This window comes from Gadus chalcogrammus, chromosome 1 (genome assembly GCF_026213295.1).
Source record: "Gadus chalcogrammus isolate NIFS_2021 chromosome 1, NIFS_Gcha_1.0, whole genome shotgun sequence".
NCBI classification, from domain to species: Eukaryota; Metazoa; Chordata; class Actinopteri; order Gadiformes; family Gadidae; genus Gadus; species Gadus chalcogrammus.
The window spans coordinates 27,821,451-27,843,950 of NC_079412.1; the positions used below are offsets into that span (position 1 = coordinate 27,821,451).

At 44.9% G+C, this 22,500-nt stretch overlaps 1 protein-coding gene across 3 annotated transcripts in view; it reads right to left on the minus strand.

Annotated features, from left to right (window-relative positions):
• Window positions 1–22,500, minus strand: part of sgk2a (serum/glucocorticoid regulated kinase 2a) — a 33,333-nt gene that overhangs the window by 6,044 nt on the left and 4,789 nt on the right. For 2 of the 3 annotated variants that reach the window (XM_056599781.1, XM_056599778.1), the window contains exons 6-13: window positions 19,917–20,048; window positions 17,100–17,212; window positions 16,826–16,862; window positions 15,924–16,010; window positions 15,215–15,310; window positions 14,405–14,560; window positions 13,940–14,029; window positions 8,371–13,368 (exon numbers count right to left, since the gene is read on the minus strand). In XM_056599781.1, the coding sequence (XP_056455756.1) occupies window positions 13,213–13,368; window positions 13,940–14,029; window positions 14,405–14,560; window positions 15,215–15,310; window positions 15,924–16,010; window positions 16,826–16,862; window positions 17,100–17,212; window positions 19,917–20,048 (867 nt within the window). In that variant the 3' untranslated portion in view covers window positions 8,371–13,212. Of the gene's footprint in view, window positions 1–8,370; window positions 13,369–13,939; window positions 14,030–14,404; window positions 14,561–15,214; window positions 15,311–15,923; window positions 16,011–16,825; window positions 16,863–17,099; window positions 17,213–19,916; window positions 20,049–22,500 lie in introns of those variants that run through there. The other variant, XM_056599780.1, reaches the window with a different exon arrangement.

The window sequence follows — 22,500 nt, forward strand, 5'->3', positions numbered from 1 at the left end:
GTCGCGGGATTTATTTATAGTTAATGTATGTGATCTAAAATAATATACGGTACCAAATGTTTATCTTCTGGATAATAAGCTGTATTTACGTATCAAAATAGTTATATACATAGTCAAAGATTTGTAAATATGTATCCACATATTTTTATCGGTATTAAAAGGACTAAAGGTGAGCAGGGAACAAATCCAGCAGTGGTTTGGAAGCTATTAATTTACAGTACATCTATAGGTACTGCTAGGATGTTAAACCTACACTAATATTCTTTGCTGCTCAGGTAAAACTGTGGCGTGTCAATATAAAAATATAATTATATATAGGTCTATATAATCATAATAATACAAATAAAAAACATAGAGCACATTTCATGTGTAGTCAGTACCTTTCACCTCTCCATGTGTGTGTGTGTGTGTGTGTGTGTGTGTGTGTGTGTGTGTGTGTGTGTGTGTGTGTGTGTGTGTGTGTGTGTGTGTGTGTGTGTGTGTGTGTGTGTGTGTGTGTGTGTGTGTGTGTGTGTGTGTGTGTGTGTAACAGAACGGTGGCCACATGCTATCAGTGTTTGACCAGAAATTGCTCCAGGACAACTACGGTTACACTATCCCCAGGATAGCCAAGGGAGATGCATCCTCTCGATCGTTCTCTTGTTCTCCACCTCCTCACGTGTATCCCTAGTAGAAGAATTCATGCGACCGTGTCTCTCCATTTCGCAGTCACGTTCTGACCCAGTAGGACTGTTCAGACTCGGCCCTGCAACCGCAGGCGTCCGCCTCAACTAGAGCATCGTGGACTTCTACTGCCATCTGCTGGTGTAACGGTTGTCATTCAATGAAGAACTGAAGGACAACGACGTGCTTTCATCTTCTTAATTTTAAAGGCCTGGGAACCGCAGACAACAGACACAATGTCTTCATAAAGCGTGGTGGTGTTGATCTTTGCAGGCTGTCACCGCTCTTACTTATTATAGGCCTATCAAAATAATTATTTTTTTACCTGAAGAACACAATTATTTCTTAAACCTTACAAAACAAATACATACAATAATCATATAAAATAAGAAACAACAGCATTAATATAAACTGAAATACAAGATTGCTATTTATATAGGCCTATTACACTTTCGAGCATACCTGGAAACAAGACAACAGACAAAATGTCCTCATAAAGCGTGGTGGTGTTGATCTTTACAGGCTCTGCATGTATGAAAACAAAATGAAATGCATTTACCTTCCAATGCAGTAACATTACTTTGATAGCATAAGGATCTTTTAAGCTAGTTAGCATGCACATGGTCTAATGAAAATAATAATAATAAACGTTTCATTAGTTAATTTAAATTATTCCAAAATCATCACAATGCATGCTAAAACAAATAATACATACACTGCATTAAAATACACCACCTAAATTATCTATTTCTCCTTAAACAAAATACAATACTGGGAGAACTTATACCTCTGTCTTACGGCAAGACCGCTCTAAAGAGGTACGGCAACACGCAACAGACAAAACACACCAGACCTGTAGCACACCACAACTCCACAAGAGGCTCAATTAGAAATAATACAACTCTGGCAAAACTCGCACATAATCAAAACTATTTCTAACTCCATTACACCGGTCCATCATGACACCACCTGGCGGCCGCAGCCGGAACTGTGCGTCAGTTTTTTAAAAGTAAAGGGCTTTTTATGGTTCCACGTTTCTGCAACACATTGACCACGCAGACTCGTCGAGGCAGTCATGAACGTTTATGGTTCTGCATCGAGTTTTAGTAAGCGGACCATTCGCAGCCCTTGCTGCTGCGTCGCCGCACGGAAGGTTAAGATTTTTGGGAAGCGCACGTCCGGCCCTTGCGGTGGACGCAAGGAGGGTCGTAATCCCCTTGCGTTGTGGGAACGTGGGACCATAAAGAGCCCTTTAAGTTGAACGGGTTCTACAGCTCCATGCTAGCCCAGCAGGGCAGCCCAAACCCCCAAAGCCAGACCCAGAGCGTACGGCACACGCCCACCCCCACGCCCGCTGTTATCGCCATGCACGGACACCGCTGGGGATAGGGGGATGAATTATGGACGGCGGTGAGCGGTTATGTGGGGATTATATGAATGGATGGATTCATCATTTCGTCATTGTTTACAGAGACATGCATCAAACAGTTTCACAGTATCTTCACTTTTTGGTGATCCTATTGTCAATTGAACTGAATTGAAAGGAAGGGGGAGAATAACTGTTCGCTATTAGGTTGAGGATATTATTACGTTGTGAATAATGTTCAGTGTGATGACAATATTTAGATTTGATTATCCCTCCCGTGGTTTCTAATTACAGAGGACAAATACAACCTCGAGGCCTGCCCTATTTCTGTGGCCCGATTTTCCAAATTGTCTATTGACTAGTTAGGCTACATGAACTACCCTAATATTGGTTCCCAGCACTATTCTACGAACCACGTTTGAATCAGGTTTTGTATATACTGTATGTATTGACCAGTGTGCTTGTCTGGTCAAACTAAATTACCGGTCACTCCTGAGCAAGAGATCTCCATCGCAACTGAGACTATGAGTTTAAAGGGTCAATAAATAAAAAGATCCAAAGTACTGAGGGCCATTACATTTACATTTTACATTTACATTTAGGGCATTTAGCAGACGCTTTTATCCAAAGCGACTTACAATAAGTACATTTGTCATAAGAAGTGCAAGTACAACAATCGCTAGGCTAACTAATTCCCTGTGTTACACACATTGTACACAATACAATACAATGTTGGTTAAGTACTATAATACAATACAATACAATACAGTGTACAATGGTGGCCAGAAGGGGGAGGGTGGCTATGCAGAGTCGAGGTGGACCCTGAACAGGTGAGTCTTGAGCCTTTACTTTGACTTGTGATCTACTGTACAACAGAGAGTGTTGTTGTCAGTGTTGTTGTGGTGACTCTCTGTCTCCGGCTTCCTCCAGAACTAGACGAGCTGTCTGAGCGCTCAGTCCCCTATTAGGTCCTCAACTCCTACAGGCGGGCGTGTCTGAAGGTATAGGCGCTTACCTCTTTACGGTTCTAAAGGGCTGACTATGGTCCCACGTTCACGCAACGCAACGACCACGCAGACGCTCCGACGCAGTCGTGAACCTTTATGGCTCTGCGTCGGGTTTTAGTGAGCGGGCCAATCAGAGCCCTTGCTGTGATTGCGTCGCCTCGACGGAAGGTTAACATTGTTGGGGAGACGCACGTCCGGCCCTGGCGGTGGAGGGTCCGCAAGGACGTAATGGGTCCGTAGCCCCCTTGCGTTGCGTGAACGTGGGACTATAAAGAGCCCTTAAGTCGCGTGCTTCCTCCCCTCACTGTTCCCCCAGACTCTTCCTCTGATGCCCCTGATCGCGGTTCCAGGACTGGTTCGGAGCCAGTGCCAATCTCCAACCGGTTCGGAAGTGGTTGCTATGTGGAAGTAGACGCTGTTTGAACAGGCACATACACACGCACGCACACACACGCGTGCACACACACAGACACACACACACACACACACACACACACACACACACACACACACACCACACACACACACACACACACACACACACACACACACACACACACACACACACACACACACACACACACACACACACACGGGTGCAGCATGGGTGTGCACACATGCAGGTACCCCAAACATAATCACTAACTTAATTGCTTTTTAAGACCTGAAGGTGCGAACCTACGGATTTAAATGTTGGACAAATGCACTGATTTGTTGGTGCTGTAAATAAAAAATAAAAAAGGAGTTCTTGAGAACTTTTCATTTAGGTTTGCACTCTAGTTGACTTTGTTTAAAAATGGCTTGTTTCTTCACGTGCAGTTCAAAAATGTTGGTTCTGTTTACATTGACCATGGCTGAATACATCACTGTTTTCATTCACTTAGATATAAACAAACACACACACACACACACACACACACACACACACACACACACACACACACACACACACACACACACACACACACACACACACACACACGTTTGACTTTGACTCGGTTTCTAACACAAGCAAGTCATGTCGTATCAACCATGGTACGATACAACCTTAATACCACATTTAGTCATGAATAGATATAATTAGTATCTTGACATCTTACATCTTAACCTTAGACATATGGTCCAGAATTCTCTTTCCCACTTGCTCTTTAAACGCACATTTTTTAATGTTTTTCCCCTGTTGGTCTTAAGGTGGTTTCCGCCTTCTGTTTCGTGTTCCATGGTCATTAAAAGACGAATCACAACAACACGTACGCAACTTTTTTGTTTCCATTAACAACCCATTAAAAACGAAACATGTGCATGTTTTGAAAACAAGTTTATTGACCGGTTCTCTCTCTATATACACACACACAAACACAGACACACACGGAAACAGCGCACACAGACGTCTGCCTCAGCAGCGCCCAGTCCTCCGGGACCCCGGTGCTGCTGGCGGTGACCTCGCTCCGTCCTCCTCTGTTTACAGCCAACACGGCCTCGGCACGAACACCCAAAGCAACACGACCAGGCCGTCCGCGCATTAACGTCGCATCACAACCGTCTTAAGTTGTTGAGCCCACAAACACCGCTCGGCCGCCGATCACATCGTGTTTCCTCTGCTCGTATATAATCCTACTGTTTGCGGTGTTTCTATCACTGGAATGCCGTCGGGTTTGTTGTGAGTGAGAAACACTTTCATTCACAAGGTAGAACCATGGTTGGAACCATTTCTCTTATAATGGCCCGAAAACCGAAGTAGCACCTGAGAGGTGCAGAATGGTTTCCAGTCATTCCAGTCATGCTGAAGTGACTGGTGTCCACGGGTTACCTGGTTGTCACCAGAATGTAAAAGTATCTCAGATGTGTTACGTATTTTAAGAATCTAAGCTACCCACACATAGACTCAATGAAGACCAAACATATTAGCCGTAAATACCATACATAGCCACAAGGGGAGCCTTACTGAAGGCTGCAATAGATACTTTATCCACAGAGGGCAGCACCACAGACCAAGCGAGGAAACCGAGGATTACGTCCCACCGGTTTTCTCCAAGTCTTCCGGTCCTCCGAGTCCATAAGAAAGCCTCCACATCTTGAAGACACCAGAACTCTCCAGGCAGCGCTAGGACATTCGTGGGCTAAAGTCTTAGACCAGCTAGGAGAACACTCTCGCACGTGCTAAGGCACATCTTCAATCTCTCTTATCTTCAGAGCATCAGTTTACCATACCGAAAATACTTTATACAAATAAAGTATCTTTAAAGCTATTCCTTTGGATTCGACCCCTCTTTCCTTGAAGAACATGATAATTGGTTGACCCCGACGTTCGTGGAAAGTCCGGACCGAGACTGGCGACCGCGAGGCCGTTCGGAAAGCAGTACAAGCTACTTACAGGCGCCAAAACAAAGGTAAACAGAACCTGTTGTCAATGACTAAACTCTGTATAGTTAGATTAGTAACATTAGGTGAATAGCTTGTACTGCATCCGTCAGGCTGCGGGGACGTGTAATCTCGGACTGGTTTAAATTCATACAGCCGGTTACAAACGGCCTAGAATAAGCTAACAGATTGAAATTAAATAACGAGCTCACGAAGTATAAGGGCTAGGAGTGTGTTTTATATGGGTTTGTAGATAGACAAATGCAATCCTGACTTAGATCTAAATGTTCGTACCAACGTGGGAGACATATCACCTGTGGTTACGTGTTATTTATTTGGTGAAGCGCCGACGTTAAACCGGGCCACCATAAGGTATATTTATTACCGACCATAAACTTCTGAACTCTTACGGCGGGGTGAGGAAAGGTCAGGTTTTTAACGTTAATCTAGCTTAGTTGCATATTAAACCGGAAGCTTGGCCGTAGTTAGCCAAGGAATTCAAATCGAATTGATTCCTCACAGCCCGGTTCACGTAACATCTCATGTGCAATTTTGGTTAGTATAGAACGCAGCCGTAGAGGTGGACTTACGCAGTAATAACCCATCTGCTATCAAGCGCCTCGCTAACCCGCCGTGGGGACAAACTTGCAGGAATCTCTTACTTCTTATAGAGATCCAATACATGCTTTTGACTAGAGCTACCTGGGTCAAAACTAGTTTGTCTCTACAGCCCTTTGGATGTACCACGTGGTGTACGATTTAAGGGGACCTCGCGTCTTGGAACCGTGCGTTTCCTTTGTTCATACCATCAGTCGTTATAGTCGAACTCCTTTTTTGAAATAGACGCCATTTCTCTAAAGCAACGGGGGGCTCAACTTAAGTGTTACATCCTATCTCTCTCTCACTCTCTCCCTCTCCCCCCCCTCTCTCTCACCCTCTCATCTCTCTCATCTCTCTCTCTCCTACAAGTCAGTAGGGTCTGAATGGTCAGTCTTTTGTTAAGACTGCATGACCTCTGACCTGGAATAGCAGATCTCTCTCGCTCTCTCTCCCCCGCTCCCTCTTCCTCTTCCTCACTCACTCACTCACTCACTCACTCACTCTCTCTCCACTTTGTTTGTACAGACATATTGCTTTTGGGCAACCAGGAAGGTTGTTCCACAAATTCAATACGGAATATTGAAGAGTAATTAACGTTGTACAATCTTGTAACTCCCAATTCCTCGCTCTTTCTCTCTGTCTGCCTGCCTGTCTAAAGGTAGGCCCTACCACACCCTTTAAATTCCTTCCCCATCCTTTAGTCCCTATCTCCCACCCCCCCCCACAGAATAGATTTGTCTTTAATGCCCCACTGGCGTCGTTTTGAGTACTTGTAGTTAACGATTGTTCATGGTTATGGGTGCGAGGTAAGGTCCTCCACTATCGGTCTCTGTGAAGATCGAGCCACAAAAGAACATTAACGAGAGTTCCAATCTCCTCCTCCACTGTCTTAATGAACCCCATCCCCCACCACCAATCTTCCTCCCTCTAAACCCTCATCATATAGACCAACCCCCCAGCCTCTCCCACGACACATCTCTCTCTGTGTCGCTATTTTTAACAACGATAACTTTTATATATACATGTACACACAGCGCGGAGAAAGTGTACTGAGAGCGCAAATGCGGTTAAGTGGTAGCCTTATGCCATAAGGTACCACAGTGTTCAGCCGGACAGATAGAACTCAGAAGTTTCTGTAGTCGGCTGATACGTATGTAGTATGCACCGCAGCCATATTTGTAGTTCTTGGTAGTGCCGCCTACTCGTTAACACGAGATTATTCCCAATTACATCTCAACATCTCCAAATGTACCACAAGTATATAACTATTATTAGTCCCAACTAGACGTCCCCCCAACTTTCCAAGTAGCCGATCTCTTGCATTTGTAATAAATTTGTTCTCTTTTCTCGTCAGACCTTGGCAACCCGAGCAGTAATGGATGCCCGACATTCATCATTTTAATCGTTAACATTACTACAAATATTCTCTTTTCTAATCAGGAAGGCAACGATCAGTTGCCCATCATCATCATTTTACTTCTGTGCATAAAATATTAATTCTCTTTTCTCTTTAGGAGGTGGCAACACAAGCATTATAGTTGCCAAACACTCATCTTTTTACTTCTCTGCATTGATCTTAATTCTTTCTCTCTCCAGGAAATGGCAGTATAAGAACGAATGCCAAACACTGACAGTAATTATTTTTTCAGGTTGCTGAGCACTTCTGTCTATTATACATGCGTTTTGTATAGCAAGACAGGTAGAGAACCAGGCTGGTTCAAATAGACACGGGTTTCAACTGCTAGAATAATATGTTGAATTAATAAATGGTGCACATGGTTTTAAACGGTGCCCAAGGAGGGAGTTAGCTCAACTGCGGTAGACACAATTACAATACGTTTTTTGCGAATATTAAATGTACATGGCTTAAATTCTGCTATAATCAGCTACTACATACGAATAAACACTGCGTGAAATGTTCAAAGGTCAACTATTGCTTCCGTTGGAGCGATTGCAATAGATATAATATCGTACCACAATATGAATGCATTATCTTGTATTCGACAATTAGGAAAGCCGGATTCCAGAAACTAGAAGCCTACAAAAGGGCACCAACCCAGAGGTCTTGCATCAACCAGATCCCTGTACGGCAGTTACACAGTGATCTTAAAATAGCTAGACTCCACATCATGAACGGTTAGCCTTTAAAGTTGTCCATAGCGTGCATACCGCTCGTCCACAGAAATCCGGGGTTATCCAGGCCTGGGGATTCTTATTAGAAGAGTTCTGGGATAACCTCCAATAGAGGAGTCCCCCCCAATAGAGGATCCTGAGGACAAGCGGTAGAAATGCATAGTTCAACAGACCTGACGAGGTCCAAAATACCAAATAAGAAATGGTTAGGATTGGTTAATTTATATGCGCATGGCTGAAGCAATGCGCAAGGAGGGATGTAGTGTGAATATTAAATCAAGGATTGAAAGTTGTGTAGCAAGACAGATCACAGACCAGAAGCCGTCCGATCCAGAGAATCCTTCACCAACGTCGGTGACACCTGGCGAGTGGATCTGGGTGAAAAAACACCATCGAAAGACCTAGAAGACCGGTGGAAGGGGCCATACAAGGTATTCTTGGCCAAACCCTTTTCTGTTTCTGTAGAGGACCGACGTGGGGCCCAGTGGCACCACCTGAGCCGGTGCCGCAAAGCAGATACTCCTGGCAGATCGTGGACTGAGACCCTGACCGACCTAGCTGCACTCCAAGCCAAGTACAAACACCCCTCATCCCAAGACGATGGGCCACAGCGTGCCCTTAGGAAAGTACCTGGTAGGATTCCTTCTGGTAGTCCTGTTCCAAGAAGGAGCGGGAGACAACATCGCCAGGTACCCACCGCCTAAACCAACAACAACAGGTCAGGTCTCGTTAAAGTACTGTCGAGGGATAGAAAGTATCTTTGAGCTGAATTTTTGTGATATGCTGCCCTGTGGGACCAGGAAGGACCAGGTCTACCAGGCAGAAAAGTACATGTGCGTAAGCACCAGACGAGACGGTAGCTACATGAGAGATTATTCCTGCGGGGCGTGGTTTCAGGCGTCGTGGCTTACCCATCCTGGGTACAAGGAGGGCTATTATCCCCTGAGGTCCAACTACAAGGAAATCCAAAAGGGAATCTCCCTTACCAGAAGATTATATGGCTATAAAGAAGTCTGGAGCAATAATGGTCTAGCAGTCAAGGGAGAGTCAATATTCATAAAGCTAAGGGCAGATTTACTCATTCCCGAAAACAGATCTCATAAGACAGACAAAGGCCTGGTTTTTCTAACGTTAAGGGCGGATACTTATGGGGAGGACCTAAAGGTAGTTATCCATCTATCAGGAGTTGCATGCGGTCCCAATAAATTTCCATCTAGAGGGACGTATGATTCCTTAGGAGCGCCTCATCTCTCACCACCCCCGGTAGTGCACCCAAATGGAGGGACGCACGAAGAATATTGGGAGGTAAAGACGGGTGAGCTTGATCAGAACATGTGGTTAAAATGGATGAACTACACGGCCCGGGCCCAGGGCAAGACCAACTGCATTATCTGTGCCGCCGGCCGCCCCTCCTTGACCACAGCCCCCGCTAGAATCACCCCGCATAATTCACCGCAAGGTTTTGTTTGTCTATTGGAATTATTCGTGGACGGCCACATCCCAGGGTGCACAATTGCAATAAAATCCAGACTAAATAACATGTATCCTCAGACCCCGATTAGATCTTTACCCCCAAGATTTGAAGTTAATTTAACTCCGGACTATCATTGTATCACAGGAAGGGGAACAGGGAGAAAGGTGGGATCATTTCCTCTTGACTCTTGTAACACCACTAGAGAGATAAAATTGTTGTCCAATATGACCCGTGCCCGTAGTGATATATGGTGGTTCTGTGGAGGTCTGATCCTCAGGGGAGTTCTCCCCTTTGAATTCTCAGGAACATGCGCAATCATACAGTTAATAATGCCCATCTACATTTTACCCGATAGCAAGACGGTGATGGATCTCACATTATCCAGCAACGGTGGTCTCCCGGACTTGACCCGTCGGAAACGAGAGTATGCACCAGTCCCGGGTAGTTTTGATAAAAACATATACATAGACGCAATAGGAGTACCCCGAGGGGTCCCCAACGAACATAAAGCCCGGAATCAGGTAGCGGCAGGATTTGAATCAGTTCTATTTTGGTGGTCTACTATTAATAAAAATGTTGACTGGATAAATTACATATACTATAATCAACAACGGTTTGTTAATTTTACAGAAGAGGCAGTCAAAGGACTGTCCGAACAATTGGATGCCACCTCCCGGATGACCTATCAGAATAGGCTAGCTTTAGATATGTTATTAGCAGAACGAGGAGGGGTGTGCGGGATGATAGGGACAACATGTTGTACATTTATCCCCAATAACACAGCACCAGATGGGTCCGTGGCCAGGGCATTGGCTGGACTGCAATCCCTCAAGTTGGAGTTGGCCGAGAACTCCGGTATTGGTGACCCAATAGCTGGATGGATGGAGAACCTGTTTGGTAGGTGGAGAGGTATGATCCAGTCAGTACTCATCGCGGGAATAATGGCAGTAGCCGTGTTAATTGTTGTCGGCTGCTGTTGTATTCCCTGCGCATGAGGGCTACTGAATCGGCTGATCACCACAGCATTGGGCGCCACAAAAGTGCCAGGTGACATTCATGCTTACGTAGGAATCAGATATAATCCGTTGAACTTCAATGAGATACCACCTGAGGAACCTGAACCTATCCAATTACAATATATAGAATAAAATGCCACCATTTGTAGCACCTGTGTCTAAGATAATCAACATCCTGGATTTACTTGAATAATTAATTATTGAACCACCAAGACGAATTGTGTTTGTTATTATATAGTATTGTTTGGTTATGAGTACAACTCGTTATTTCTGAATCGCTGCATTAATAATGGTACAGTTGATCTTCTTTGAGGCGATTGTTTTACAGGCCACCTGTTACTGACACGACGACGACGGAGAACCTGTTTGAAGGCTCCCATGATGTAGGAGTAACCCCTCTGAGTTGAGCCCTTGACAAGGAGGGACGAGTCTTGGGTTCATGAATTACAGGCCAGACGGCGACAGAAAAAACAATGACTGCAATAAATCTATGCCCAAACCACCCACATGAACCGGCGCACCAATACACGAAGATCACCTGAACCCCCCAAATCCATGATAGCTTGTCAATTATTTTGAAATTTTAAAATTGTATTATGTCTACCAATTTTTACTTTACTTTTACACATGATGAAAATTGTATGGCCTTGTAGCACATAACCAAAAGTATTAGCTCAGGATTTCTATGAATGGTTTTGTTTGTGTGATATTTGGCCATGTGATTTTATGATAACAAGATTTATGTTCATTGTTGTATTGTTAAATAATGACCTGTATTTCCAATGAGACCCACAAGGTGGATGCCATTTCAGTATTATGAGCCCGTTGTGGTTTTTCCCCTCTATTCAAGAGTTTTCCACAACGGTAGATGGTGTTGATCCTAATTTGACTGTTTTCGGTGTGGTAAATGGTGTTTATGATTTAAAATATTATTGTATGGTCATCTGAGATGACCAAGGAGGGACTGTTACGTATTTTAAGAATCTAAGCTACCCACACATAGACTCAATGAAGACCAAACATATTAGCCGTAAATACCATACATAGCCACAAGGGGAGCCTTACTGAAGGCTGCAATAGATACTTTATCCACAGAGGGCAGCACCACAGACCAAGCGAGGAAACCGAGGATTACGTCCCACCGGTTTTCTCCAAGTCTTCCGGTCCTCCGAGTCCATAAGAAAGCCTCCACATCTTGAAGACACCAGAACTCTCCAGGCAGCGCTAGGACATTCGTGGGCTAAAGTCTTAGACCAGCTAGGAGAACACTCTCGCACGTGCTAAGGCACATCTTCAATCTCTCTTATCTTCAGAGCATCAGTTTACCATACCGAAAATACTTTATACAAATAAAGTATCTTTAAAGCTATTCCTTTGGATTCGACCCCTCTTTCCTTGAAGAACATGATAGATGACACTGCAACATAGGCCTTTGGTGATGACATTGGCATTAGTTCATATAAAATGACGAAACAAGTTGGCTCAGGTTCATTCTACGAAGGGTTTCAGTTTTAAGGTCCATTGTCGACTAAGCCAAACACATTCAATCCACCGTATTACCATGTTATACAAGGCTAACATTTTCAGGAACAATTCCAAGGTGGAAAGGCGCTTAGTTCTTGTCACATCACACACATTACACTTACAATATTTACAAAAGCACAGTTTTCTGCACAGATTGTGTAGTGAAAAAGTATGCCAAAGTCATTGTTAACTATTTTAGAGATTACAACTAGCAAGGAATCCAATCCATGATTTTTAAATGAATTTGTCGAGTGAGTAGAATAACTAGTAGTATTTTCACTGGTAACACTTTATAACAACTTTCAGTGGTATGCCATTTATAGGCCTTTAGTTAATGATGAAGATATCATAAACAAAACATGAATATACATTTGTAGATGATTAAGAAGTGCTGTCATCAACCAGCCTATCAAGTAGACAGACTGTTAGTGGCTGATATATCCCATCAGACATCCGGGCGGACACGCCCACTTATGATGTCACTAGAGGGTGGATTTTAAGACTACTATGACTTGTAATGACCATCAACATCAAACCTGGGGGAAAAATAGGGGCCCTTTAACATAGCACTCATTAATCTTCTACAAATTTATATTAATGTTTTGTGAACGATAAGCTAATCATTATCTAAAGGCTTGCTTATCTATGTTTTGTTGATGATTTGTTTTATAAATGACTTACCACTGAACCTTATTACAAACTGTGACCCAATTACCTTCAAACGTTTTTTTGTGGTAGACTTGTTTGTACAAAAGCATTATCATATTTTAATATACACTAATAACAAATCTAGTTAAGATGCGAGGAGATTCCCAGGATGCTTTGCTTTTACCCAGATCCATGCCAGACTTAACCCCCAACAGAACATCCTTTAATCCTGACCATCTCTGCGTGTTTTACTCTTTAATGGTTCGTCCCACCTCCACACAATCACAAATTCAGTTTGAACGGCTACACCCTCATTACAATTATAACATTCACACATTCATCGACGCCCTGACTAAATGCGCGGTCATGTGACGTCTTCAGCGCTACAGGAAGTGCCGGCTACAGGAAGTGACTGCTACCTCACAGGAAGCTGTCCTCGTTGGAGACGAAGGAGAAGCCGTTGAAGGCGTTGTTGGAGCTGGTGCTGGCGTTGAACTCGGGGGTCCGGCTCACAGAGCTAGGGACCATCTCGCGGGTGAACTCGGGGTCGATATGCTGGGTGTCCGCCGGGCCTTTCTGGAAGGTTCCAGGATGAACAACAAGACGGTTACACAGACAGTTTTCCTTCTGTCCGATTAGATAAGATTAGAAATGTGTTTGTTGCAGCAGCCCAGCAGCATTGGACAAACAGGATGAAAGACAATACTATAAAAAGTATTAATGAAAACAAAAATTGTCGCTAAGGTCAATGCTAAAGTAAATGCTAAAGTAAGGACAAAACGAGACAAACAAAACCAACAACCTCAAACAGGGCCAAACAGGGTATAAACAATATAAATTATAAAGTCTAAATTATTATTATACATATTATATATATATTATTATTATTATTTCTGTTGTTATCTATGTTGATATATTTTACGCCGGGCACTTTGGGTACCAAGTGGCAGATATTAATACAAGTGAGTAAGGATAAAAAAACTGGTTAAAATGTCCTCTATTTACGAGGACAGACTACATACGCAGTTCCAATCGGACCGAAACCAACCAGTCCTATTGGATAGACCTGAACCTGAGGCTTCAACTTCAGCTGCATCCAGACTTGGTGATAAAACCGACGGATGAAATGCAGGAGTAGCCCACTCACCACGTTGGGGTTGTACGGGGGGGTGATCCTCTTGTGGTAAAGGTCATCCCAGTTGATCGGCGAGAAGAAGACGTGATTCTTTATCTCCAACTGCACCAAGACGAAAGAGATCAAAATATACAAATATTAACGCCCCAATGAAGAGCATAATCTATGTTACATTTGTAATGAGAATATGCTGATCTTTAGGTAAAACCTATAATAATTAAAAGGCAAAGAATAATGAAGTGAAACTCATCCAATGTACCTCTGTAAGTAACATTCTAGCTCCATGGACTAAGAACAAACATTATGCTGGGTGACAGGGTTAAAGCTGCACTATCTAAATTGTTTCAGAGTCCAGCAGCATCAAACTTAAAGCAGCACTACAGGAGTGCCTCTTAAAGCTGCAGTGCTCTAGAAAGAGGGCCCGCCATGGAACAAGCCACGCCCCTTCCGGCGACCGGGCACACGCCCACCACTCACAAAGTCAGCGATGGCGCCCAGGCGGCGGTTCTGATCCTTCTGCAGCAGGCCGACGAGCAGCGCGCACACCGCTTCCGACTTCCCCGGGCGAAGGGGGAGGGGCTTGTGCAGGATCCCGTCGTACATCTCCGATATGTCGCGGCTGTAGAACGGAGGCTGAGGGGAGGATGAAGGGGGGGGGGGGGCGGGACTATGTTAGATCTGTTTTTAATTTCCATACGATTTATATTTTTGAAGGATTTATCCTTTTTATGGTAGAATGTAAATTTAAATATATATTCTAGGGTGTTCTGGCAGTTAATTTGGATATAGTTCTGGGTTGGTGTCTACTGATTTCATACACCACCAGTCGTATTTCTGCATTCACCACTTTAATTCTGTGAAAATACCCAAATCACTCGCCCTAGGTAAGTGCAGTATTTGCACCGTATAGCCTAATAGCCTAATAGTACACAGGAGGGTCAGCCAGCTCACCGATACACCGCAGAGAATTCAGGATCTTGCCACAGTGTTGACGTTGTAACATTTTAGTAACTGGTAGCATTAGGCTTTTGCTTATCGGATTTTGCTTGGCATGGCCGGCCAGTGAGAAAAGGGTTCCATTTTGTGGCGAGCGAGCCAGGAGACAGGAAGGTAGAGGGAGAGAGGGGGGAAGACATTCAGCAAAGCACCGCGGGGGGCAGGAATCAAACCCGGGTCGCCGCGGTAAGAACTGGGCCTTAAAGGGTACGCTCTATGTGTGTCTTTACGTTTCCGATTCATGACACGATCTCACGTCACCCCACCACACGGACAAAGGGGGGGACCCACCAGGCTGTAGATCATCTCGTAGAGCACGGCTCCGAGGCACCACCAGTCCACCGTGCGGTCGTACGGCTGTTTGCGCAGCACCTCCGGGGCCAGGTACTACTGGGCCGCAGGGGCCACGGGGAGACAGGGAACGACGTCAACACGAGATCACTACGGGGCCCGGGGACAACAACCAGGGCCTTGAAGACCACAAACCTCAAAGAGGAGATTAATAATAATAATATTAATATTAGATCTTTTTTTTTACAGCGCTTTTCTTAGTACTCAAAGACGCTTTACAAAAAGGAATACAGACAGTACAGACACTCAAACAAAAGTCAAATCAACAACAGTGCAACACAACAATAGACGACACATTAACAGAGAGAGAGGGTGGAAGATAGCGGAGGATGATTTGTCAGATGTTGTGGGCTGTCCTGAAATATGGGATTTAAGTTGACTTGTGAATGAAAGGAGTGTGTCAGAGTTTGGGATGGCCAGAGGGGGGGGGGGGGGGTTCCAGAGGGAGTTTATCAGTGTGCAACCTGTTCATGGGTCGGGTGTATTTAGTTTGAGATATTCTAAAGTTACATTGGCTTCAGGAACAGCTCATTAACAAGCAGGTAGGGGTATTGATTATCATGGATAATGTGCTCTACAGCCCCTTTAACCAGTACAGTCTAGTCTTGAGTTATTGATTATCACGGATCATGTGTGATAATGTGTTCACCTCAGGCGTCCCGCAGAAGGTGGACGTGGTGGTCTCGGCCTCGATGCCCTCTTTACACAGCCCGAAGTCTGTCAGCACCACATGACCCTGGAGAGACGCACACACACACACACACACAGACACACACACACACACACACACACACACACACACACACACACACACACACACACACACACACACACACACACACACACACACACACACACACACACAGAAACACACACACACACACACACACAGACACACAGACATACACACACACAGACACACACACACACACACACACACACACACACACACACACACACAGACACACACACACACACACACACACACACACACACACACACACACACAGAAACACACACACACAGACACAGACACAGACAGAAACACGCACACACACACGCATAAACAAACATACACATGCCGACACACACACACACACACACACACACACACACACACACACACACACACACACACACACACACACACACACACACACACACACACACACACACACACACAAACACACACACACGCACGCAAAAGAGACATATTTAAAGGGGTCATCAGTCATATGTAAGCACACCTGCACACACAAAACTCACTGTGAGTGAATGTTATTTATTAATTTATTTTACAATTGACTTAACAAATCCCCAGTGACATATTAACGTTACACAACATAACATTGCATGAAATAAGGCATCAGTGCCAGGTTCACAAAGTTCTGCGTCACAGCAGGGGACGCGGTTAATGGATTACAACGATCCAGCACCGGTTAGATATTAGGTCTATACTTTCCCCGATGTAGCGGTTACACTATGGACTGTAGGAAGGTGATTAGATGCTTTGGCTAACATTTAGTTTTCTGTTGCGTAGATCTGGCTTACCTGGGCATCTAAAAGAATGTTTTCAGGCTTCAGATCTCTGCAGGAGACAAAGCATTATCACGTTCAGAACTGGTTCTTATTATTTTTATGCTTACCTATTTTATGCTGCCCTCCCTTGTCTGTGTGTGTGTGTTTGTGTGTGAGTATGTATGCGTGTGCGGGTGCGCGTGTGTGTGTGTGTGTGTGTGTGTGTGTGTGTGTGTGTGTGTGTGTGTGTGTGTGTGTGTGTGTGTGTGTGTGTGTGTGTGTGTGTGTGTGTGTGTGTGGTCCCGACCTGTAAACAATGTTGAGGGAGTGCAGGTAGCCGATGGCGCTGGCCACCTCGGCGGCGTAGAACCGGGCCCTTGGCTCAGAGAAACACCTCTCCCTCTGGAGGTGGAAGAACAACTAGAGAGAGAGAGGGGGGGGGGGGGAGGGGGGAGGGGGGGGGAGAGAGAGAGGGGGAGGGGGAGAGAGAGGGGGGGAGGGGAGGGGGAGAGATGGAGAGAGAGAGAGAGAGAGAGAGAGAGAGAGAGAGAGAGAGAGAGAGAGAGAGAGAAAACGAGAGAGGGAGAGAGAGAGATTGGAGAAAGGAAGAAAGGGAGAGAGATAAAGACAGAGAAAGAGAGAGGGAGGGGGAGAGAGAGAGGAGGGGGTTACAACGTGCACCAGACTTTTGGGGCGCAGCGCGGCCAGGTGGGGAAACCTAATCAAAGACATAATACGTCTTTGGAATCAAATTAAACAACGGAGAGCGAAGCAATGCCCCAGATCATACAATCCTAAGAATGGACAAAAGCATTCAAACTGAGATGGGGAGAGTCTGGATCTGAGCATGCTCTCCGGGCCGGGGGGGGGGGGTCCGGTCGTGGGGGACCACTGGTCCCCCCCGTGGTGCTGGGGTTGGTTTGATGTCAATAAAGGATCAGTGGTCAGGGTGCGTGCGGAGGGATTACAGCGGACCAGAGGTTTGAGCTGCTAAGCACTTGGCGAAGCTGAACGCCAATTAGGCTTTTTGAGGCTTTTTGAGGTTTCAATTGCATTCCATTATTGGACAAACATGTCTCCCAAAAGTTTGAATGTCTCTCAATTGACTTTGTGTGATAGTGCCGAAGTTCTTTAAAGCCAACTAAGCACATTAAGACAATATGGATGCAATTAGTACATAATCTTACTTAGCAGGGAAAATGCGGGACAAGAACAAATATTCAAACAATCTTTACGGACATATTGAATATATTAGTATAGACGATGTAGCTGAAGTATTTGTGTGCGAGCAGCACAGCTATGTGATTAGGGAGAAAGTCACACAGCACAGCTATGTGATTAATTTAATAACTCATAAAATGTTAACATTTCACAACTGAATATCTCACATTCCTTGAAGATATCATGTTGGGATAATCAGTGTGACTTCTATTACAAATATATTTTCAATTCAATTATCAGGGACCAATATTAGCTTATGTTCTGTCGGATCTTACTCAACTGGCGCTAAAAATATCAGTTCAACCTCATTTTACCAGAGGAGATACAAAACAACAACCAACACCCATAAAGCCCATTTCAAAACGTAGATAAGATAAGACGAGCGAAGCTACGGTAAGACTTCCTTTTTTTTTAAATATGTATGATGACTATATGCTCTGTAAGGTGACCTTGGGTGTTTTGAAAGGCGCCTCTAAATTAAATGTATTATTATTATTATTATTATAACAACTATGACAACATCAACAGCGTTCCATCTCCTCCTCAGCAATACCAATTCCCAATCCACCAGGATCCTACACTATCGTATGTGTGTCGGAGCTCCACTCTGGAGCGACCACCGCAGTGGACGCCACACCTTCAGCCGTAACGCACTGTCCATTAAAGGTAGTGCACTATGGAACACACTACCCCCAACTATAAGGGAAAGTCCCACTCTGGCCACCTTCAAGAACCAAGTAAAGGTCTGGCTTAGAGCCAACCAAACGTGCAACAACCTCTAACTGCATGCAGTACCGAATTTGCCCAGTAGAGCATACTAATGAATCATGTCTCTGTTTTAACACATGTTAATGAATTGTCCTGTTTTACTTTTTTTCTGTTTCTCCCCGTTTTATATAGCAAATGTTACTATTGTATATCGTTCGTCATTAGTACTGTAACATCAACCTGCCTTATGGACAACAGATGGAAATTAGCCCCTGGGCCACAATCTGGCACATTTATGTGTACTGCTGTACTTGTTTTTTAATGTGCATTGTCCTGAAATAAATCAATCTAATCTGTAATCAGCTCTATGTGTTAAACCGGGGTCACTCATACTGCTACAACACATCATTCACCTGTGCCCTGTTGCTATGACGATCGTACGCAGGGTGCAAACGTAACACCTTCCACCAGCCAATGGGAGAAAGCGCTGACCGTTCGGCAGGTTAATCAGGTAAATCAGAGGGACATTTGACTGTTAAACAATCCCTTGGCTTGGTGGGGGAACCCCTTCCTTGTACCGCTGAACGGTTGACCCTGAGTGTGGGCGTTGAGATGGCCTCCCAGAACACCTGGGAGGCCAAGAACCACCTGGCACAGAACTGTGACCCAAGAGCTGAAACAGATGAACCCGTCATGGGGAGAGGCCCAACATGCTGCCAGGGAGCGACATTACGAATCCTACTACGGCCACGCCCATATCCCGAAAAAGACACGCCCGCCTCTATTTCTGATTGGTCCGTCACAGACGTCCCCCCTTTCTTTGATTCTACTGTCTATGGATTAGACTACCGCGCTTTTACTGACTTAATATTAGCTGCTATGGTTAGGGTTAGGGTTTATGCTTAGGGTTAGGGGTTAGGGGTTATGTTTAGGGTTAGGGGTTATGGGTTATTTTGAGACTCTTTCGAATGCTCACAGCGAGACTGCCGTAGAGTTCTATAGCGTCCAGTTGAGTTGCATGCAACCCGGCCAATCACAGCCAGAGTAGGGCGGGTCTTGGCGTGGTCATAGTAGGATTCGTAAATACGCTGCCGGAGTCCGAGCGGAGTGGAGAGCACTCATTGAAGCCTTATGACCCCCAGGGGACGAAGAGTCGTAGTAGTAGTAGTAGTAGTAGTAGAGTGTGGCCTCCTACCTCTCCTCCGTTGACGTAGTCCAGGACGAAGTAGAGCTTCTCCGGGGTCTGGAAGGAGTAGTGAAGTCCCACCAGGAAGGGGTGCGTCAGGCTCTTCAGCAGGACGTTCCTCTCCGCCATGATGTTCTTTTGCTGCGATCAGCGGACACAAGACTGAGACAAGGTTCATGAGGCAACAGTCGGCCGGCCCGGTCCCTTACTGGGCTATACCTGGTCTGTGTTATACCTGGTCTCTAACTGGGTTATACCTGGTCTGTGACTGGGTTATACCTGGTCTCTAACTGGGTTATACCTGGTCTGTGTTATACCTGGTCTCTAACTGGGTTATACCTGGTCTGTGTGATACCTGGTCTCTAACTGGGTTATACCTGGTCTGTATTATACCTGGTCTCTAACTGGGTTATACCTGGTCTGTGTTATACCTGGTCTCTAACTGGGTTATACCTGGTCTGTATTATACCTGGTCTCTAACTGGGTTATACCTGGTCTGTGTTATACCTGGTCTCTAACTGGGTTATACCTGGTCTTTGTTATACCTGGTCTCTAACTGGGTTATACCTGGTCTGTGACTGGGTGGTACCTGGTCTCTGACTGGGTTATACCTGGTCTCTAACTGTGTGATACCTGGTCTGTGTTATACCTGGTCTCTGTTATACCTGGTCTCTAACTGTGTGATACCTGGTCTGTGACTGTGTTGTACCTGGTCTGTGACTGTGTTGTAAATGGTCTCTGACTGGGTTATACCTGGTCTGTGACTGGGTGGTACCTGGTCTCTGACTGGGTTATACCTGGTCTCTAACTGGGTTATACCTGGTCTGTGACTGTGTTGTACCTGGTCTCTTACTGTGTGATACCTGGTCTGTGACTGTGTTGTACCTGGTCTGTGACTGGGTTATACCTGGTCTGTGACTGTGTTGTACCTGGTCTCTGACTGGGTTATACCTTAGGGGCATCCGGATCACCAGCAGCCAGTGATACTGGGTTGGTCGACTGATGAAGGTTGCGTAAGTAAGGTTACTGAATCAAATGACGTTCACGTCATCGTACTTTTAATTTGACGGTGACCCAGAGTACTTTGGATCGTTAGTGATCGGTGTCACTTTCAACTTCAAAGTGTTTCTGGTAAAGTATCTCTCTCCTAGGAACTAAGACTCTCTCCTGCTAGGAACCAAGACACTCCCTCCTGCTAGGAACCAAGACTCTCCCTCCTGTTAGGAACCAAGACTCTCTCTCCTGCTAGGAACCAAGACTCTCCCTCCTGTTAGGAACCAAGACTCTCCCTCCTGTTAGGAACCAAGACTCTCTCTCCTGTTAGGAACCTAGACTCTCCCTCCTGTTAGGAACCAAGACTCTCTCTCCTGCTAGGAACCAAGACTCTCTCTCCTGCTAGGAACCAAGACTCTCCCTCCTGCTAGGAACCAAGACTCTCTCTCCTGTTAGGAACCAAGACTCTCCCTCCTGTTAGGAACCAAGACTCTCCCTCCTGCTAGGAACCAAGACTCTCCCCCAGAGAGAGGCGTCTGGCACTCTGCCAGCAGGGTAACAACTCAAACACGACCTTTGACATCAGGGCAGCGAAGCCAAAGCCTATTAGCAGCGCTGGTGCTGATACACCACTAATCTGGAGTGGTTGAACATGAAACCAGAGTGGAGCTGTATTCTGGTGACTGCGGTTGTTTAAGGTTTTATTGTTGCTTGGAAATGTGGAGCAGGTGTTGGTTGACTTGGTCCTGTGGTTTTATCGCGTAGAGATAAAGGAGGTGAATATAACAACACCATTTCTTTTCCGTATTGGAAACACGTGGAGAATAACTGGGTAATAAAAGTGTTACCCATAAAATGTTTAATACTTCATCATAACATTATGTCTCGAGTAATTTATAATCCTTTAGTTATTGATGAACTAATCATTAACAACACATCTAATTTCAGTCCCATTCATTTGATGTACATTTGAAAGGTGCTATGTTAAAGAGACTTATTTACCACCAGGTGTGATGTTGATCAGCCTTTACAAGCCATGTCAAACCGACCCATTAGTGACATCACAGGTTTCCATGTTTATGATGTTGTCTATGATGGAAACCAGAGACTACCATCATTCATATTATTATTATTACTTATTAATGAAGTATTTCTAAAAGTTATTAAAAAGTGATTCCAAAATAGTAGAGGTAGTAAATAGTAGAGGCAAAATAGTAGCTTTAAAACAATGGAATGACGATCATATTAACTATACTGTGCATCCTTGAGAAAAACTTGGTGTGACTTCTACGCTGTTCTTATTTGTTCCTGTGTTCATCACCTGCCTGTATATCCTCTTATCATCTGGCTGTATTTATTACTCCTTCAAATGGTTATCAAGATGTTTTCCCCACGAGTCATCGATCACAACAAGAGTAGAGTTCCACAACGGGACAGTCTTTGACAAAGAGCCGGTCGCAGGGACACAGCGAGACAACCAGCAACGGGTCAACGGGCAGAACCGCAGGACACAGAGCGCAAACCAAGGCGTTCATTAGCACTAGCAGTGTTATGATGACACATTGGCTCGGCAGAGAAGTGGGACCGCATCATTGTAAAG